General features: G+C 40.0%; 2 protein-coding genes across 5 annotated transcripts; both read right to left on the bottom strand.

Annotated features, from left to right (window-relative positions):
• Window positions 1–46: 46 nt before the first annotated feature.
• Window positions 47–10,109, bottom strand: LOC118233744 (metallophosphoesterase 1-like). 4 transcript variants are annotated; one of them, XM_035429645.1, is made up of 9 exons: window positions 9,473–10,109; window positions 7,958–8,066; window positions 7,057–7,160; window positions 5,845–5,925; window positions 4,584–4,692; window positions 3,607–3,687; window positions 3,044–3,166; window positions 2,471–2,611; window positions 47–1,873 (listed from the first exon to the last, which is right to left on the bottom strand). In XM_035429645.1, the coding sequence occupies exons 1-9, from the start codon at window positions 9,718–9,720 to the stop codon at window positions 1,688–1,690; spliced, it is 1,182 nt and encodes a 393-aa protein (XP_035285536.1). In that variant the 5' UTR covers window positions 9,721–10,109; the 3' UTR covers window positions 47–1,687. The 4 variants fall into 4 exon arrangements, 3 of the variants coding, with proteins under 3 accessions (XP_035285536.1, XP_035285537.1, XP_035285538.1); XM_035429646.1 differs by having other exon boundaries at window positions 3,607–3,684; XR_004766560.1 differs by having other exon boundaries at window positions 1,736–1,873; window positions 3,548–3,687.
• A 2,894-nt stretch (window positions 10,110–13,003) lies between these two features.
• On the bottom strand, window positions 13,004–17,850 carry LOC118232826 (cathepsin Z). The gene is made up of 6 exons (XM_035427965.1): window positions 17,681–17,850; window positions 17,073–17,236; window positions 16,675–16,854; window positions 15,896–16,046; window positions 15,280–15,445; window positions 13,004–14,632 (listed from the first exon to the last, which is right to left on the bottom strand). The coding sequence occupies exons 1-6, from the start codon at window positions 17,818–17,820 to the stop codon at window positions 14,519–14,521; spliced, it is 915 nt and encodes a 304-aa protein (XP_035283856.1). The 5' UTR covers window positions 17,821–17,850; the 3' UTR covers window positions 13,004–14,518.
• Between the last annotated feature and the right edge of the window lie 2,193 nt (window positions 17,851–20,043).

Here is a 20,043-nt window from a genome sequence, read left to right as displayed (position 1 = left end):
TGTAAATTTATAGATCTATATAAATATATATGTACAATTTCACATGTTTAAATATGTGTGTGCCTAGGTGTATACATACCTATGTATGTCCACAGAGTAAATGTGTATACATACACACATACATAAGCATGTCTAGAGTGAGAAGAATAAATGCAAGTGAGATTTGGTAATTCTTGGGTCATTCAGAGACATTGTGAATGTGCGCGCGCCCCTAGATAGGATCTTCATTCCTAGAACCAACAGCAGCTTTTATTGTGCAAGTATATAGTAAGAGAGAAAGTGAGGTGTGTAAACCTGAGAATTACAAAAAAATGACATTTTTATTTTCTTTTAATAAAGCGGCACATTAGAAGACTTGATTTTATTTTCAGTGCAGAATTTGATATTTTGTGTGAATATTTCTCTTAAACCATTTTATGCAAATCCTACACAGCATAACAACTGATGCAGTTTGGCTTTTAAGAAAATATATAAATAACTTTTGGCACCAATATTTTTGGCACAATACATATTCACCATGATGCTTCATATCCACCATGATGCTTCATATTCACCATGATGCTTCATATCCACCATGATGCTTCATATTCACCATGATGCTTCATATCCACCATGATGCTTCATATTCACCAGGATGCTTCATATCCACCAGGATGCTTCATATCCACCAGGATGCTTCATATCCACCATGATGCTTCATATTCACCATGATGCTTCATATTCACCAGGGTGCTTCATATCCACCAGGATGCTTCATATCCACCAGGATGCTTCATATCCACCAGGATGCTTCATATCCACCATAATAAATAATATCCACTGTGCTACTTCATGTCCACTGTAATACTTCATATCCACCATAATGCTTCATGTTGTACATGGGTTCATTGTGTCTTCATGCTTGTCTCTCACTTGTGTTGGTAATTAGCTGGCCATTTTGTAGTATTAAGCTGAGTTGTACAAACCCCAGTTTGGCATTTGCCTCTATTAGTCCGGTACCCCCAGGGTCCAGAGTACCTGTCTGAAGTGGGTTCATTAGAGGCTTGTATTCAGCAGGTGTGTGGTAGGGCAAACTCCCCTTTTTCAGATGCTGAATATCCAAACTGGATAGGGAGGGACCACTGTCGTTCCAGGCTGATGCTCCGCTGTGCAGAGAGAACAATGGGGGCCCACGCAAAGCAGTGGACAGGATCTGGGGATCGTACTCGCTTTGAGGCTAGAGGTGCTTGTTTGCTTTCATTGGTTCCCTGCATTTCTGACCACTGTTTGAGTGGCATGTGCTCTTATTGGTCCACAGGGAGGAATGGGGAAGGGTACGTGTGCTTCTATTGGTCCACAGGGAGGAATGGGGAAGGGTATGTGTGCTTCTATTGGTCCACAGGGAGGAATGGGGAAGGGTATGTGTGCTTATTTTGGTCCACAGGGAGGAATGGGGAAGGGTTTGTGTGCTTAATTTGGTCCACAGGGAGGAATGGGAAGGTACATGTGCTTCTTTTGGTCCAGAGGGAGGAATGTGTGAGGGTATATGTACTTCTTTTGGTCCACAGGGAAATAGCTGGTAGGTATGTGTGCTTTTATTGGTCCACAGGGAGGAATGGGGAAGGGTACATGTGCTGCTTTTGGGCCAGAAGGAATAAGTTGGGAGAGTATGTGTGCTTTTATTGGTCCAGAGGCCTGAGGGGCGGAGTCAGACAGTCTTGTGCTTGGCCAGCAGGCAGCCGGCGAGCTGCAGGGTGCAGCGGACTGTGTGGAGGTGCAGCAGCAGCAGTAGCAGCAGGACGGCGGCCCCAGCGCTGCAGTAGATGGTGATAACCGTGCTCTCCTCGGGGAGGAAGCACTTGGACAGCATGTAGCTGGCAGAGGAGAAAGAGCCCTGCAGGGGACACAGTGATATTCAAGATCAAATCCGCAAGCAAGCCAAACCTTTGCTTTCCTGACCCTCTGCTATAGAATTGATATCAGTAATATCAGGTGTCCGTGGCACAGTGGGCAGGTTTAATGGCCTTTGTTGTGTTTTTGGACCACTGATTGGATGTCTGGGGCTTGCTCCTTCAGGCATGTTGCTGCGGTCTGTTAACTGAAATCCTAAACTCATCAGGGAGCTGCTGTACTCTGTACAACAAGGCTCTTGCAGTTAATTGATCGCTACATGCAAACCGATTAAGAGACCACATACGTTATTTTCATTTGGACTGTCTGTCACTGGATAGTCTCTTTGCCTCTTTACTTTGGCCCCACACCTGCTATGGTTCTAGTTTTAAAAAAGCCTTACCAGGAAAAAGCTGTAGTTTAAATTGTCTTAGTAACCAGGATGAAGCTAGTGTTGCAGTTTTAAAAGGCTTAGTTAACAGAATGAAGCTGGGGTTGTAGTTAAAAAGTTTTAGTTACCAGGATGATGCTGGAGTTGTAGTTTAAACGGTCTTAGTTACCAAGATGAAGCTGGAGTTGTAGTTTAAACAGTCTTAGTTACCAGGATGAAGCTTGGGTTGTTGCGGTTTCTCCAGCTAAAGGAGGGAACGCTGATCTCGGGGTACTTGTTTGCATGGAGAAATTCACAGGCGCTGTGGGTGTGGCCACTCAGTATGAGGCGGGGCTGAAACCACCAGAGAAGCTGCGGGAGAGGAGATGGGTGGGGCCTTTTGAACGGACACACCCCCGCTCGCACTGACATCCTGCAAACCTGCTTATGCTGAGATTCCTGTAAAATTAACAGCGATGTTCAATCTTGAAGTGTATTTTTATTGATTAGTTTATTTTAATAGTGAATTCTAACCATAAAATCACTACCAAACACATTTTATTCAACTTTTCCATCGCAAACATTTACTGAATGATGGCATGGCTAATTTTTTAAAAAAGTTTAGCTTAAAAACAATTTCTGTATCGGAGGGTGGAAATGGTCATTCTGGTTTGTCATGGGAAGATTTTTCCATTTTATTTATTTATATGTACTTCTAAAAATAATTCTCAAGGATCAGAATACCGAATTTAAAAGGAAATTGTTAACAATATATTCTTGTGTCCTCTTCCCTGAGCATCTTACCTTCCGAGAGGCTTCCTGAGAGAGCACGTCATACTGCTCTTTGAACAGCAGGTGGCGATGCTCGGGTGGGGTGGCATCTTGTCCTGTGCAGGTGGCGTCACTGACTCGGTACAGAGGGTAATGCTGTGAAGCGGAAGGGCACAGGGACAGATCTGCGAGTGTGAATGTTCCAGAACATATTTGGCTGACGCCAACGTTCTGAACAAGGAGTCTTTAGAGTTGGGGGGGGGGGGGTGTTAATGCATGGGATATCTCCTTAGTTGTACACTGTACAACATGTGCATTTGTGAGGGAAATGTTTCTAATACACAGCTAATTAATGGCAAATACAAAATCCATTCTTTGTCTAGCAGACAGGCTTATTCTTGGCACCTTAACAGAGCAGGCCCTTTATTCATGTACACTGATATTTACTGACAGTTTAACTGAAGCACAGGGGCACAGCAGCACTGCCCCCTGGGAGTTTCAATCTGCCGCCTTATGCTGGTGAGGCAGGGCCCTTACCGGGACTCGAAAGTGTGCCAGTTCCCTCCGCTGCCCTCTGTGCAGCCCTGCTGGCCTACCTGCAGGATGACAGGCCGGGAGAAGGGGAGCCACCGGGCATCGCTGCAGTCTTCTGCCATGGGGGCTGCCTGCATGCTCTGCTAAATAACAGAAGTGTGTAACACTAACAAAACGCCCTGAAGGTGGTCTTCAGTAAAATCTCATTCCCCAGAGTGTCTTTGCTCCCTGCAGATTACCTTAAAGCACTTAATTGAAAGTCATTTATAGCTTCATTGTTCTCGCGCTGGTGTTAAAATAGTGCATTATGTCGTTACATAATTTATGTGCTCGACAGAAGCCTGGTCCAGTGCGGCCTGCGTGGCTTAATCCTTTATGTCCCGAACAGTGCACGTCTTAGCTGGATATTTACTGTTCACAGACTCACCAGTGCACTCCCTGCAGGTCAAACATACTGCCTTCATGGAGCATTTCTAGTTACCCAAACATTATTGGGTTCCCACACAAATTCAAGGACCTTCTCAGCCATTTGAAGGTCCCATAATCAGCTCTGGATATGTGTTGAAGTTCCGGTGAAAAGCAGACACAGTGATCCATGATAGTAAAAGGGGTTTTTGTTAGTCTTCTGTGACATCCAGAAACATAAAACACTATCTGCTAATCTACAACCCTCACCCATCCAATCACCCTTTTTTGTGTGTCTGTCTGTCTGCATACATGTATATGTGTTTGTGTGTATCTTGGTCTGTGTGTGTGCGAGCATGGATGTCTGTGTGTGTGTTCATGTGTATCTGCGCCTGCGTGTGCTTGCATGCATTTTTGTGTCTATGAGTGTATGTGTCTATCTCAGCATGCTTGTGTGCGTGCATGTGTGTATGTGTCTGTTTGTGTGTGCTTGTCTATGTGCGTGTGAATGTCTGTGTGTGTGATTGTGTGTATCTCAGTCTGTGCGTGCTGGCATGCATGCATGTGTGAATGTGTTTGTGTGTGTGTCTATGTGCGTGTGAATGTCTGTATATGTGTGTTTGTTGATGCCCACCTGCAGAGAGCAGTTGAGGTCCTGGGAAAGGCGAAGGAGCTCACTCTCTACTGTCTGGCAGATGGGGCAGCCATCCCCGTGCAAGGCCACACTGTTCACCAGCAGGAAACTGGCTCAAAAAGGATTATTATTATTATTATTATTATTATTATTATTATTATTAATAATAATAATTTATACTGCTAACATACATAACGATGAGAACAGGCCATTCAGCCCAAATGCTTACCATTTTACCAACTAAATTGTACCTAGTGCTCTGATTACCTATGGACTAGTGAGTTTCTGCCTCTACTACGTGGCCTGGCAGGCTATTCTACACATTGACTGTTCCCTGCATGAAAAAATTCTTCCTAATGTCTGTACGGAATTTAGCTTTTGCTAATTTCCATGTATGCCACCTTGTTCTACTAACAGAACTCAACCTAAATAATCTCTTGTAGACCGTTGATCCCCTTTATGTATTTAAAACCCTCTATCAAATCATCCCTGAGTCTCCTTTAACTAGAAGAGATTAAGCATCTTTCTTTCCTCATAGCTATTATCTTTCAGGAATCAATTTGGTTGCTCTTCTTTGAACCTTTTCCAAAGCCTCTATATCTTTCTTGTGGTACTGTCTCCAGAATTGCACACAATACTTTAAGTGTGGTCTAACAAATGTATAACTTCCTTGGATTTGTACTCAATACTTTTGGCTATATATCCCAGTGTCATGTTGGGCTTTTTTTTTTTTTTTTACTGCTACAGCACAGTGCCTAGAACCTGAAAGGCTTTGATCAACCATTACTCCCAAGTCTTTTTCAAGTTGAGCACATTCCAATTTTGTTCCTCCCATGAAATAATCCTGCCTAATGTTTTTATTTCCCACATGCAAAACTCTACATTTGGCTATACTGAATTTCATTTACCAGGTTTCCGCCCACTTGTGGATTTTATTTAAATCTTTTTGGACTACTGCTATACTCATACTGACTATCACACTTCAGGATACATCAGTACTGCCCTGAGTTTGATTTGGACATTTGGCCTTCTGAGAGGAAGTTTCCAAACTGCTGTGCCTGTGCCACACTGGCACTGTCATTTCTGCATTTTGCGTGACCAACTCAGGTGAGCAACTGAGTAAAATTACTGCAATCTGTCCTGTAAAATCTCAGCTGTCTTTAGAATGATTAAAAGCTAAGTGCAGATGGTTTTGACAGCTGAGTTTAATGTGGGTTTCAAAAGTGAGAGATTTTAAGAGTTTTGAGGTCAGTGCACTCACTTGACTCCTTTCCTAGTGACTATTCTGGCAGAGGTGACATTGAAGACCTTCTCGAAGCGCTGCAGCTTATACCAGTTCATCCTGATGGAGGGAAATGAATGGATGCAGTCAGCTGCCATATAGAGAATATACTGCAAATACAGAATATACAGCACAGAGAGAATATTGCATGTACAGCATATACTATTTATAGAGTATACACTACATAGAGAGAATATAATGCATATTATGAAACTATACTGTACCAAGCAATTCATTATCTTTGGCTCCAAACCTTCACTCTATGAACAACTCTGTGGAGTACTTGCTAGTAGTTAATAGTCACGGAAGTCCAAGGGCCAGGAATTGTATATCTATTATATGAAGTACCATCATATAACAGAATTGTACTATTTAATAATAAGAATTATTATTATTATTATTATTATTATAAATATGTATTTATATAGCTCTTATCAAAAAAATGTTACAAGGTGCTTCACATGGATTGCAAAACATTCAAAACAATTAACAAATAAAATATTAGGACCCAGAATTGATCCTAGGGGAACCCCGCATGTCAGAGGGGCAGAAGGGCATGCACAGTTACCAGTAAAACATCTGTTTGATGAGTAGGAGGACAATCAATCAATGGTGAAACAAGAGAATGCCCAAGACTATCCGGTAAAATGGAATGGTAAGTGGTGTTGAATGCAGCACTCAAATCAAGTAGCACTAAAATGGATAGCATCCATACTCATAAGTAGTTAGTCAACTTAAGCAGAGCAGTTTCCGTGCAGTGCAACTGGTGGAAACCTGACTGGAATTTGTCAAAAATGTTATTGCTGACAACAATAGCTAGAAGCTGCAGAGCAATAATCTTTTTAGATGCAAAAGGAACCTTTAAAATCGGTTGATATTTAGATAACACAGATAAATCAATGCGAGGTTTCTTTAAGAGAGGCTGAGCTGTGGCTCACTCTAAAAAACCTTAAAACCAAAAAACTATTTTAAAAGCTATAAAAAATATTAAGAACGGTTTGCAGTTTCTCTCCTCTTTCGCCTAATCACAGAGGACTTCATAATCACATCTCCTCAGAACGGAAATTCAGATTTCCACAAATTTGGGCTAAAATTCTTGTTCCAACAAACCACACCGTCGAATTATTTTTTCCCGACCAAACTCAGAGCTATTTACTCATTTGAATTTTTACTTTTTTACTTCAAACTTACTCGGAATGGAAGCCGACATCGTGGTTCCCAACAAGAACAATCAGCTCTGTGTCTCTTGGGTGACGGAACATCTTGTGAAAGCGCCGGACGTCATCGTCCCAGTTCTGAGGAAGAGGTGAGAGACATTTCTTTCATGTTGCTTGAAGTAGCTGCACCAATTCTGTCTAATATTTCAGCCTATATGCAACTTTAGCCTTGAAGATAATTGAAAATGATAAAGACTGTCATTTTATGAAACGTTTCTTCTTTAACAACTGGTGTCAAGAGCTTTGCTCTAATGTAATTAAAATCGATTGATACCTGATTGTGTGATGTCATTTACATTTATAGGAAAGAAAGAAGAAATCAAATCCTGCCAAAAGTACACATAGAACTTTTATAAGTGAAGCACTTGAATCACAGATTATAAGGTTATTATATACTTCCTCGCATCAACCATTTTTCATGTTTAAAATTGGTGATTTTCATTTGCACATTTGGAAAGCCCCTTCCCCACCCTTGTTCTGCAGAGCAGAATCGTTTTGTTATTATAGTTTTGCCATTATTAATTCAGACCATATTAAATGCATATCCTGTGTAGCATAAATTGTTGCCTTTACAGTCGGACATTTAATTGAAACAAATATCCAAAAGTCATTGGATATTTAATTTAAGTACAGGCTAATATCCATGGTCGAGGATATAACAGCACACATTACACCAACCGTTATTGGTAACCCTCTAGCCACAAGTCCAGTTCTCCAACCACGTCACCATAACTCTTGTACGTAAGTTATGTGCAACCAAATTCTTCCATAAACGTTTTCTGTATATCTTCTGACTGACATCTACGTACAGTCCTATGCACGCACATTCAGTGCATAACACAGATGCGATAAATATTCAACACAGAAGAACGCACCTTTGTGGAACTCCACTTTCCCTCGTCGAAGACGTCTCCAAGAATGAAGACCACCTCTGGCCGCAGTAGCCACATCGCCGTCTGGAAAGCCCTCTCCATCTGCCACTCCCTGGAGTACCCAAGACCCCTGTCAGTCAGGCCCTTCTGTTTTTCACACAGTCAATTCCAATCAGTTTGCTTCCCATCTCTGTTTAAGCGCTTACATAATCACTCCGATTTATCTCTTTTATAACCATTCAGGTTGTCGTCGCTTCATCACCCCAATGAATGACCCTCACTTCGGTCGATAATTTAGTTTAAAACTGATTTCTGAATTCCTTAGTTTCGCGTGTGTCATTTTCTGTATTTTGTAGCTACACTATTAGGCGTCTAACGTTCTTTAAAACTGTATTATTTCTGTCATTTCCTCCCTTTTTAAGATAGGCCTTACAGCTGAGCCACCCTCGCTGAAATACATCGTCGTTTGAAGCAGGAGCACAAAATAAAAATACTGACAAGATACAATGTGTGACTGCCATGCCGTGCATTATGCTCTGATGAAAAGTAAACGTGCGTCTAATTCAATTGCGCATCGATCTTCTCTGCCTCCTGCCAAACGCTGTAAAAGAGATGTAGACGTATGTCAACGCATTGATTGATTTATTGTTTTATATTTGACACAGACACGAACTGCTGCAAACTAAATAAAATGTTATTTATTTACGTCATTAAGTCAAAATCACAGACGACTAAATGTCCTCGTTCCTGATTAAATTTCCTACACTATCTCTTTGAACGAAATAATCTGCGTGTATTTGATAGTCCTGAACATGTGAATACATACATAGTGAATATGTAATTGCAGACGATAGATATATTTCTGTTGCAATGTCTAGAGAATTAAACTGAAACGTTAGAAACAATAGCGCGAAACACCTTCAAATATGTTTCCGAATTGCTTTGTCGGGTAAAGTGGAATCGCGTTGTATGAACTAGATTTGTGACTTGAAATAATCTATTACTAGAATACATTCGAATTTACATTCATTGCAACTAAATCACGATTTACGCGCGGATAGGCTGGTACATTCCACAATCTACTTCGTGTTCCACATGATTGAATTTCATTCCAATATTTCGACCTAACGCATTTCAATTATAGAAATTTATATTAGGACACAATGATTGCTACACGTGTGTCTATTTAAAAAATAGATTAATCTAAATCTATGATCCTTTGCTTAACGGGGTAGCTCGCTACTCCCGTTAGATTTCTAGCCAAAATAAATCTAGGAGGGGGTTGTCATAGAGCTTTTTGTACAGCCACTGAGAATAGCTGAGGGAGCTCATCAGATCTACCAAAAAGGCAGGAAAAACGTTCGGTAGCCTACTGTCAGTTGCGTTTTATGTCAGACCTTTCTTCTCGCCTTTTCTAACCTCGGTAGGTTTATACCTAAATTAGAGCCGTGAAATGTCATGCGAGTGAGATTACGCGCGTACTGAAAGTCTGAGTAGCTGTCAATTTCACAGACTGACCTTCGGAGTTTGTCGAACCAGTGTCCCCTGATAGCTCCCAAGAGATGTGTATCCGAAAGGATCAAAGCGCGGAGAATTGGAACAGGCTCCCGGTCTCTGCTTTCTCCGCTTGGTGCACGATCCATCTCCGGCCAAGCACACTGAAAAATTGCTGGATAATATATCAAATACTCACAAAATATAAATGCGCAACTGACGGTCCAAACGACAAAAATGAGGGAACTCCATTTGCCATTCAGTCCTGGCATTATTTTTAGCGACTATAATGTTTCACGAACGCATAATTGCCTGGATACAATCGAGAGACTTCAAAATAATTATTGTGGGTGAATGTTCGATGTTGACTGCTGTCATGAATGTCCATCCGTTGAAATGCATTTTTAGACTGCGCTCATTTTTCTGCGAAAATCATCTTCAGTGCGGTAGCCAGTAGGTAGACCACTCATGAGCCCTCAAACGAATTTAGAATAAATTGCATGACCCAGATTACAAACAAATCCGGATGATTCAAAGCATCTTTTCTCACCCCCAAGCCTCAAAATTTAGGTCAGTGATAATCGTGTAAAAAGTGACAGGCGGGCTAGATTTTGCTTTAAAACATCTCCATAGTATTGACATAGATGACGCCTTTGTCACATGGATCTATTGCTCGTCACTTAAAACCCATATATGTATATAATTATGTAAAAGTAGGCTAAACGAAGAATGATGTATTGGTGTTAATATGATTCTCCAACTCGATGTCAAAGGACGATATAAATTAAGAATACATTTTCCAGCTAAGGGTTATAACATCAGCAGGAAAACCGGTGCTTTTGTTTTTACCTTCTGCTAATGATGAAACTATCCAAAAAGTCAATGCACCTGTCAGTCAAACTAGCGGTTCAAATCTGTTGTCAGCAATTCCAGCTAAATGAGATAGGGGCGCTACCATCCACGGCCGCTTCAAGAGGCTCAACTAAGCGCATGCAAAAGCTGTAAATGACGTTTTACGAATGTCAAATTACCAAACAGTTCTGAAGCACTTTCATCGTCAAATCCAAACACAGCACACGAACAAGGAAAGCAATGCGCACTAAGAAAGAAAAAATGCCAGCTCGAGAACCTGTTGTTTTGCGAAGCGGAACGAGGCTGCAGCCTTATAAAGCTTAAACGCTTAAACGCTTTAAGTGGGATTCATCCAATCAGACAGTTAATGAGGCCCTATAGAGAGCTGTATTTGTGCGTGCTCCTAGATTCAAATCTTTGGGACCTAACAGGATTATAGGACAAAAGAAATTAGGAAAGATGTCCTCCTTAAAGATAATGTCGATTTACTGCTAAATTGGAACATACTTTGACATCAGTTTAATGTTCACATAAATGTTTATGCTCAAACCAATACACGTCTAGGGGAAATAAATTCTAACAGCGAGCAACTTTGTTATAGCGCAAAAAAATAAAGTCATGCAAAAAGACGTCTTGATCCACTATTGATCACCTTGTTAGGACAGTTTGTGGAGGACAACTACCCAATCACGGGTGCCATACTATAACAACCACGTTTCTTTTAACCAGTTATGTCAGGAGTAAGTTATGTTACAGTATATCCTTGAAACAGAGCAGGAACGGCAGAAAGTCATCTTCATGGGAGTGAGAAGGACATACATTTCACTATACTGAAATACCCTGTACGGGCCATTGATACATATAAAAATGATAAACCGTAAGTTGCGCAAATAATGTATCACACCCACAAATAGGATCACAAAAACGAATGGCTTGTTTTGCTCTTAAACGGATAGAGACAAGCTACATTTTCTAAGCGGATACAGTGTTCATGGATAGTGTTCAGTGTTCAAGTGATCTCACACTTTGTGTGATTAGAAGACTAGAACGGTTCTGATCCTCAGAGGAGATGCCAAAAGGCCAAATATTTTCTTTCAACATTGCTAGAAATTTTATAAGTCACCTCATAGGAAATGGAAACATGCAAAATATCTGGATGGAATTTGGTATAGTTTTAATATCTGTCATTAATTAAATATATATATATATATATATATATATATATATATATATATATATATATAATTACCTGTATGTGCTTTTTAATTAAATGGGTTTGCATAAGAGAAAGCTATTTACAGCTATACTAATCCTGCTATATTCTCATGTTTACTGGATCTTTGTTGTAGTTTAACCCACAAATTCTTTAATCTGTATGGGAATAACATGAATTCACATACACTGTACATATTCACCTTCATATTTAGTTTAAGCAAAATCAGGCCATCATTACAGTACCGTTGGTCACAGGCTAGAAAATGTGAGTGTTTGTGAATATATTATATTCTCAAAATAAAAGGTTATTTTAAAGGGCCAACAATTACAGATAGTTGTGTAGTACACAGTGAAGAATCATGTTGACTGGCTGTTCAGGTTTTAGTGATACACTGAAGGCAGGATTGTTGAAATGTGTACTACAGTAACAATACATTACATTTATTTGGCAGATGCTTGTATCCAAAGCGACGTACAATAAGTGCATACCGAAGGTCACTGGACCAACTACAAAACACAGGTTCGATAAGGTACAGTAACCATTATGTAACAGTTATTCATAGCCATGAACACAGTAAGTCCAGTTCACACAGTAAGCATAGGCTAGGTCAGAAAGTAATGTTAAGTCAAACTAGGAGGCATGAGGAGTTACATAAAGACAAGCGCGAATCCGCAATAGCTGCGACCGCACACGTGCATGCATCCATGTATGCATGCGTCCACGCACACAACCTCAAACAAACACGTGACCTCTTCTTTGGCTCATGACCAACCTTTCCACAAAATCTTGTGCAAATCTGTGAATCCATTCGGGAGTTATGTGCATTTTTGTGATAGGCCACGCCAATCGCCATGCCCCCTCTTGGTCAATCAGCCTGAAAAGTTACTCAGCTCTACCTTCGGTCATGACCAACCTCCATGCCAAATTTCAGCCTCCTGGGGCGAAAACTGTGGCCACTACAGGGTGGGACACTTTTGTGAACCAACTGGCCAACCGACCGACCGACCAACAGACAGAGCTATAGACCTGCGGTCGCAGCTAACAATAATAACAAGTGCAATGTAAGTGGTGGATGGGGGTACATGTGTAACATGAAATTGCTACAGGAACAAAGAAGAAAGGTACAAGTGATAAGTGATTCTATATTGGGAGTGCCCTGCAGAGTAGTGATAGTTAGTCCAGGTAGTCTGAAGAGATGCGTCTTCAGACTATGGCAGAAGATGGGCAGTGACTGAGTTGTTCATAGAGGAACAGGGAGTTCGTTCCACCACTGGGGAGCTAGGGTGGAGAAGCTCCATGGTAGGGACGAGCAAGAACCATTCACCTGGATGGCAGGGAGTGCAAGTTGCCCTACTGTAGCAAAGCATCGATCGAGCTGGCGTGTAGGATTGAATCATGTCCTGTATGTCCATATTGTATTTTCATGATTTATATTTTACTACCACCTGAATAAAGGGGTTTTTGAATACGCAACACACAAATGTACAAAACAGAAATGCTAAAACTCATTTATTATTTCAAGTGAATGTGTTAAATTATTTTTTTTCCCTCAGTTAACATTGGAATATATGTGGGATTTTTAAACACAATTCTGAATTCCTGAATCTTAGATTCTTAGATTGTTCTTATCAAAATAATAGAAAACCACTATATTTCAGAAAAATAAAAATTACTTTGACACAGCAGTAATATAAATCAGAATATAGCTGGCTGTACTTTAAAAATTGTTCAAATGTCTCTAGGAATCCAAAAGGTCAAAAATCAATAAACATTTGGCCAGCGTTGTTAAATATTACTTCAGTCACAATCTTTTTTCTTTCACAAATACAAGGCTAAATTTGAGGGAATAGTATTACCACTTCCACTCAAATCTGTGCTCGTAGCTACTATAATAGCATCTACCTGTGAACGACTGGTTCATATTTTAAGACCGCGTACAATCAAAATCATTTTTAAATATCAAAAATGGCAAACTTTATATACAAAGGAAATGTCATTATTTTCCTGTTCAGTGTTAAAAAAGAAGAATACATTTTTATCTTTCAGAAGAAATTGACTGCACAGGGTCTGTAAGTTGTGTGTTGATGGTGGTCAACTTAGGACTACCTGACAATGTTCAAATTCAGTAGATAGCATATTATGATTAAATAGGGCATGTTCAGACAAGTTAGTGTTCATTTTAATAATGTTTTAACAAAGATAATGATTTTTTTGTTTGTTACAAATGCCTAATAGAATTAATAGGTATGTCTCATCACTTCAACGTCCTCCATCTTTGCCAGTGATTTTCTTTACACCAGCTCATCCATCAGCTGAGCTGCTCAGTCTTTGTGTCCGAGGCATACACATGCACAGCTCTCACAGGCAAACTGACGGTGGCCAGGCGTGTAATGAGACAGTGACCCAGCATCACTTCCAGCTCAGGGCAGTGATCAGACTCAGCTGGAAAGGAAACTGTATAAGAATGACTGCGTAAGTCAACCCGCTGTTCAAAGACATATTAGTGTTACTAGCCTATGAGCTATTTTTCCCAAATCATATTTATAACACTGTAGATATCATTTCAAAATCACTGGATGATGTACAATAACAATGAGCGATGGGGTGGCATTCCAGTGTAAAAATGCAGAGAAATCTGCACACATTTCTCTAAAGATCAAACTATCAAACTTTCTCTAAAGATCATTTTTCCAGTGTTCCACTGTAATAGAACAGCACCAGTGGAAAACCAGCAGTTTAAATGCTGACTTTGACTATGATGAAGCAGGATCTTGTATGCCACATATATTTGATTTTGTACTTGATTGCATGCTCTTATTTCAGTTTAAGATTTTTTCCCATCCTGCCCCTCTTTTGCTGCAGAAGTATGTCCACAAGAACCAGACATTCTTCCTCAGCTTCCCATGATTCACTCAGCAATTTCCAAAAGTCACGATCCAGCAGCTCTCTTAAATGGAGAGCTGATGCTCTGAGACAGTGGACAGGAAGTGGACTGAACCATTCTACAGAACGATGGGGTCTCCATATGCACAACTCTTCTCAATGGCCAGGTTGTACCAGTTTCCCTTCCCATCCTTATATGCACTTGTGACGATTCTCGCCCATCCATCTTCCCCCTATAGTAAATATAAAAATAAGAATATCAATAGAGCTGCATGCCTGTTACTTCTTCTTTGGTTCTACCACTGCTAGGGACCATTTTCAAGCAATCACAGTGTATTTGCAAAGCAGGTACTAAAATTCGACTCAAAAATTATGTCTTGTACGCATGCCAGAGTATTTGCCATGGTGTATATAGAGAAACCCTCTTCCTCCACTAGGTGGCACCAGCCAGCCATACTATCAGTTTAAGCATTCCAGTGAGTGAAAAATACTAACCAAGGTCAGAATAAAAAGATGCTTGTTCTGTGGCTTTCATCACTTAAAGATAACAGGAATCACATAAAATGTCTTGTGACCATATCATTGTGTTGTTGGAATGATGATTATTTCACAATCATTGTCCAGGAAGGGAGTTTGATTGGTGCTCTTTCAGCAAAATAACCTACATTTAAAGAAATGTTACTGTTTAACAGATCCGCAGGTGTCATCTCTAATTTTAAACAGGCTAAACCTTTTAAGGTGTCTGATCAATTTCTTTCCCTTTTTTTCCCTTTTTAGTGTTTTTCTCCTCTCTTTTCTGCACTTTTCTCCTGGAATTTCTCCTGGTTGTTCCTCTTTATTTGGCCATGTATTTATGAAGGGAGCGGTGAATCAGACGAACCCATGGCTGTCCCCAGGAGTTCCTCATGATCCAGTACTCGGTTCCATCCTCAGACACGCCCCAGCCCGCCACCGATACAATATGGTTCATGAGCGATAGGGGGTGGAACTCTGCAAAGACTCCGCCTCCGTAGGACTCCAGACCATCTGTAGCCATTATACCGCAGCTGAAGGACAGGTGCCAGTCATAACCATTATGCGAGAAACATAGAGCAAATCAAGCCTGATATACAGTTAAAATAAAAAGAAATGGACTGTATTTGAGATTACAGAAATATGTTTCCTACAGTATACAAAAACACACTTATATTGTATACACATACATGTCATAAAATGTACTCATATAAAACCCCAAGAATCTATAGCCCTTGCCTCTGTGGCAGTACTGCTTATTAAGAGCACTCCCACACATAACCAAATATAATAACTGGGTTTGAAGGGTTAAATAAAAATCAAGCTAAATAAATAAAAATTAGGCTGGAAACTACCACCCGTGCAACTGATCAGGCTTCCATTCATATTTTTGAATACATTTGCTTCTCAAAATACAACAGGTAAGAGCGGGGCTAATAAATGAATATACTCAGTCTCTGAGCACCAAAGATAGCAGCACTCACCTTATGGGCCCATTGGTGTAAATCTCTGCTTTCATCTTCTCTCGTCCGGAAACCTCCCCATAGTCGCCCACTTTCCACAGAGTGTAGTTCTTCACTGTGCTGCATTTTCCAAAGAAGGTGCAGGTCCCACACTGATTGAAGAGGTCACAGGCTACAATCACAAGGAATACAAACAAGCAATATTGATGATTTCATCAGCTGCTAAAATGGCCAAGCACATGAAATAAAAATGAGAAAGGACACGGTAGCTTGTATCCATAACCACAAAGTGAGTGGCCCGACAAACTGAGGAAAACAGTAGTGGTCCCATGGAATTGTCGATTAACAGCACTGCTCTATCATCCAAGATGTGACCTTTCAATTCAACTGACCCGCCAGAATTTCCAGGTAAATACAAAGGATAGATTTTAAGAACAAAATCACATGGTAAAGATGTTGGAGACGTTGTTGTTGTGATGATCATATTACAATACAAATAATGAAATAATGTCCACACGCTACTCTAACACTTTCAGGATAGAGTGTATTCATAAACATACAGGACAACATTTGGATGCATGCATCAAGGAAAACTTTTCAAGAAAAACACATTCCTTGGGGGGCATCAAAACAGTGTGTTGACTTTTATTTATTTCTTGTAAAGTAATCCTTCACACCTTTAGTATTCTTGTCATTTAAAAAAAATCTACCATATACCAGTAGTTTACCATTGTATGGGTATAGGTGTAACCAAGAGAAAAATTATTGACAGATTACCAATCAATTCAGAGAAACAGTACCTTGGTTTTTAGCCTGGTAATTGTTGCAGGTTTCATCAGGAATGCCCTGTCTGTGCGCATACTCATACACCATCAAGTGGTCTCCGCCAAAACAAGACCCCGCCTTCCCACAGTCTATGACATTCTGGACAGACAGGTAAGCAGAAGGCCAGGCCCCTTTCCTCTTGATGTTGATGCGATCTTAAAAGATTAATTAAAAAGTACCCAATCAGATTTCCGTCCAGCCTTTTACGACATATAATTAACAACGTTATATTAATAAACAAAAAATAAAGGTATTTTAACAAGCTAGCCCTCCTATGGTTAATTTAAACATCCAATTTGACACGGCTAGACCAATCAAGGAAGAGTGTGCTTTGTTAGAAGGAGTGACCACTGTTAGCCGGAGTGTCTTAAACCTGCGAGAGCGCTGGTGGCCCCCATGGCCCAGCAGGAGCCGCAGTACTGCGGGATGTGCTGATTCCGAGTGGCGCTCACGTAGTTCCGGCCATCAATGTTTCGCCAGTCCCATGTCGTGGGCAGTTCCGAGACGTTCAGATATTCATGGGGTCTAGGGTAAGTTCTGAAAGAGAGAGAGAGAGAGAAAGAAAAAAACACGGACCATTGTACATTGACAACTCTCGATCTCCTTCTGTTGTGTTCGTCCCAAGCGTTGTTCGAGTATGAGCAGCTTTGCAAGGAGTTACACACTTAAGCGAATGGCTCAGTTAAAGTTATCAGGTTTAAACGAGTTGCAGCTGGCTTGATAGCTAACCTTACGTCAACGCACAGTGCATTAACCGGTAAGCTTGATGAGAATCATTAATGTAAGACTTTAAATAGACTCTCCGTCCTTCTGTAAATTCCACAAGATTTCTAATTAATAGTCAAATTTCACTCGTTCAGGCACCGTCTCCAGCTAGCTAGCGTTAGCTACAAACAACTTTAGATCTCGCCCGGTACCTAGCGCACAAAGTAGCATAGGCTGTATAATGCAACACCAATTTTAAGGTAACACTGTGCTTACTTAACAATTGCAGGTCTCTGGTCCCTTATAGGTTTGTAGCATGAATTTGCGATTTTGCGTACGTCGTAAAAAGCATTTTCCCACAATACAACGTTTATCAAAAACGACAGACTGAATAAAGCTACTGCGGCAGACGCCATCGTATTTAGCCATATGATACAAATAAAAAACACACGTGGGAACTGCGCGTGCGCAGTGAGTGTGCAGCGGCCCTGATGTTTCAATCGTGGGATACCACTGGTCTGTGCGAAATCACTGTTACATTACAGGCATTTGACAGACGCTCTTTATCCAGAGCGACGTACAACAAAGCTGTTGAGTTCACTAAGACTAATAATTACACTCCACGAGTACCCAGTCTTAACAAAGAAGTCAGATGATTATTTCAGCATTAAATTTATTTTACATAAGTTGGTGGAATAACACTACTAATAACAGGACAATCGTGATGGTATTTCTTAACTTGTTGACAGTAGACTTGTTTATCATTTTGTATTCATCTGTACGACGTCATTAAAACAGACTGGATCAGACTGAGTCACTGAACTAAATTCATTGGACTGAATGGATGCTTTTTTCGAAGTATTCCCACTGACATGCTTTTCTTTGGAAAATATCTCGTTTATGCACTAGATGGCAGAACAGTCACGTAAAACACAGTCCGTTCATTATATCATTATATAATTAATTATTCGTAATCTCGCTCTTATGTTTATAAATGCATTCTCAAATTAACTATAATATAACACAAAATCCCGTACACCGTTGATCTCACGAAATCATGTATTGATTCTGTTGGTACCATGTAGGTCTATTTAATTCATTAATATGTTGATTCCTTTTGCATTTTTATTTATGATAGTATGTTCTCTTTGTAATGTATACATTCTTCTACACAAAATGTTTGAATTTTACTGCTAGAAATATATGAATAGTTAGCCTATTTATACTGAGGGGTTGCCAAAATATCAACACCCCAGCCTGAGTGTTTTGCACTGTAGAATAGAAAACTAACACCAAAAAGAAGAAGAAGAAAACAGTGATTAAAACAGTTTTACTAATTGGTAAATATACCCATTTTTCCACAAGTTAGTTTGGCCTAATGTTTGGCTGTACATGGAAACAATTATGTTTTAACAATGGCGTCAAAGGCTTTTCAAAGACCACTTTGTTTCATTGTTGTTATTTGGCTGATTGATACCAGATAGCATTTCCACAGTTGTTTCTACTTTGAATGAGAGTATCACAGTTATGTGGAAAATTGATTGGATGGATAAACCCATTCCTAACTGCTAAACAAAAGAAACAAAAACAACAATTGCCTTTTTGATTATGTTTCTTCTTCAAATATTAATAAGTCTATGAGTACATTAGCACAATGCCCTCAATCATAAAAGTATGTCTTGATAAATGTTTACTGGCCAAATAAGAGGGAGTCGGATGGCCTTTAGTGAATAGCAGGTCCGTCATATGCATTATTCATCTTCACTTGGATATGTCATTATGCCCATTTCCCCTTTCCGTTTTTATCATTAGTAGACTACTGAAGTATAAGAAGAAAAAGATCAATAGTTACAGGCTGAAGGAGAGAGTCATCATCTTGTGAAGTAACGATAGCCCACACTGTGAATGAAACGGCCTTTGGTTGTCTCGGAAATCAGAAGAACTCAATGTCAGCGGAATTTCCTCAGGTTTGAGGTTCATTTGAAGTGTTACAGCACTGGCCCACAGGATGAATTAATGACAATCCCTCAAGCTGTCAGGGATTTGTCTTGCGGTTAGACTGAGTTATAGGCTTGTGGTTCTAGAGCAGCTTTTCTTCCCCTTGCTTCTACAGATGTGCTGTATGTGCTGTTATTTCATATACATGATTTTGGTTTGCTGAACGTGTGCATATCCAGAGCATAAGACTTCCTTGAGGTGAATGGAATCTGTTTCAGGGGGTGTGGTTATTTTTAAAATAATTACTTTCACTGACTGATAAATATAAAGAAAATAATTATATGTATTTTAATCTCTATTAGTAAAGGTGGCAATATACAGTATGCTCTAAATACATTCACTGAATGCACAGCACACTGAATGTAATAATATTTTATTCCCATGCCTATAGGAGGGGCTGTTAGAATGCAGATGTCAGTGCTATGGACACATAAGGCCCTTGCAACAGTCAGAGATGTTATAGTTTATCCTTGGCTGCACCAGTGCCACTGTTATTGTTGTAAGAACTTGCACTGCACACAGTGAGTAATAAGTTTAAGCTCACAACCACAATGTTATCTATGTTTTGGTCAGTTTCAGTCCGAATTCTTCTTTGTCCTTAATAAAATAATTATGTAAACCAGATTAATTTTGTTAGGACA

Source organism: Anguilla anguilla, chromosome 8 (genome assembly GCF_013347855.1).
Source record: "Anguilla anguilla isolate fAngAng1 chromosome 8, fAngAng1.pri, whole genome shotgun sequence".
Taxonomy (NCBI): Eukaryota; Metazoa; Chordata; class Actinopteri; order Anguilliformes; family Anguillidae; genus Anguilla; species Anguilla anguilla.
The sequence above is the reverse complement of the archived record's forward strand: the minus strand, read 5'-3'. Positions and strand labels throughout refer to the sequence as shown.

Excerpts from the sequence above, each read along its gene's own strand:
- LOC118233744 (XM_035429645.1), bottom strand. The coding sequence starts at position 9,720 with ATGCCAGGACTGAATGGCAAATGGAGTTCCCTCATTTTTGTCGTTTGG. Across the intron at positions 7,161-7,957 it reads GAAAGTGGAGTTCCACAAAG|AACTGGGACGATGACGTCCG; the intron begins GTGCGTTCTTCT and ends CCTCTTCCTCAG. Across the intron at positions 2,612-3,043 it reads CTCAGGAAGCCTCTCGGAAG|CTTCTCTGGTGGTTTCAGCC; the intron begins GTAAGATGCTCA and ends CCTCTCCCGCAG.
- LOC118232826 (XM_035427965.1), bottom strand. The coding sequence starts at position 17,820 with ATGGCGTCTGCCGCAGTAGCTTTATTCAGTCTGTCGTTTTTGATAAAC. Across the intron at positions 16,855-17,072 it reads GGCCACCAGCGCTCTCGCAG|ATCGCATCAACATCAAGAGG; the intron begins GTTTAAGACACT and ends TAATCTTTTAAG. Across the intron at positions 15,446-15,895 it reads TACACCAATGGGCCCATAAG|CTGCGGTATAATGGCTACAG; the intron begins GTGAGTGCTGCT and ends CCTGTCCTTCAG.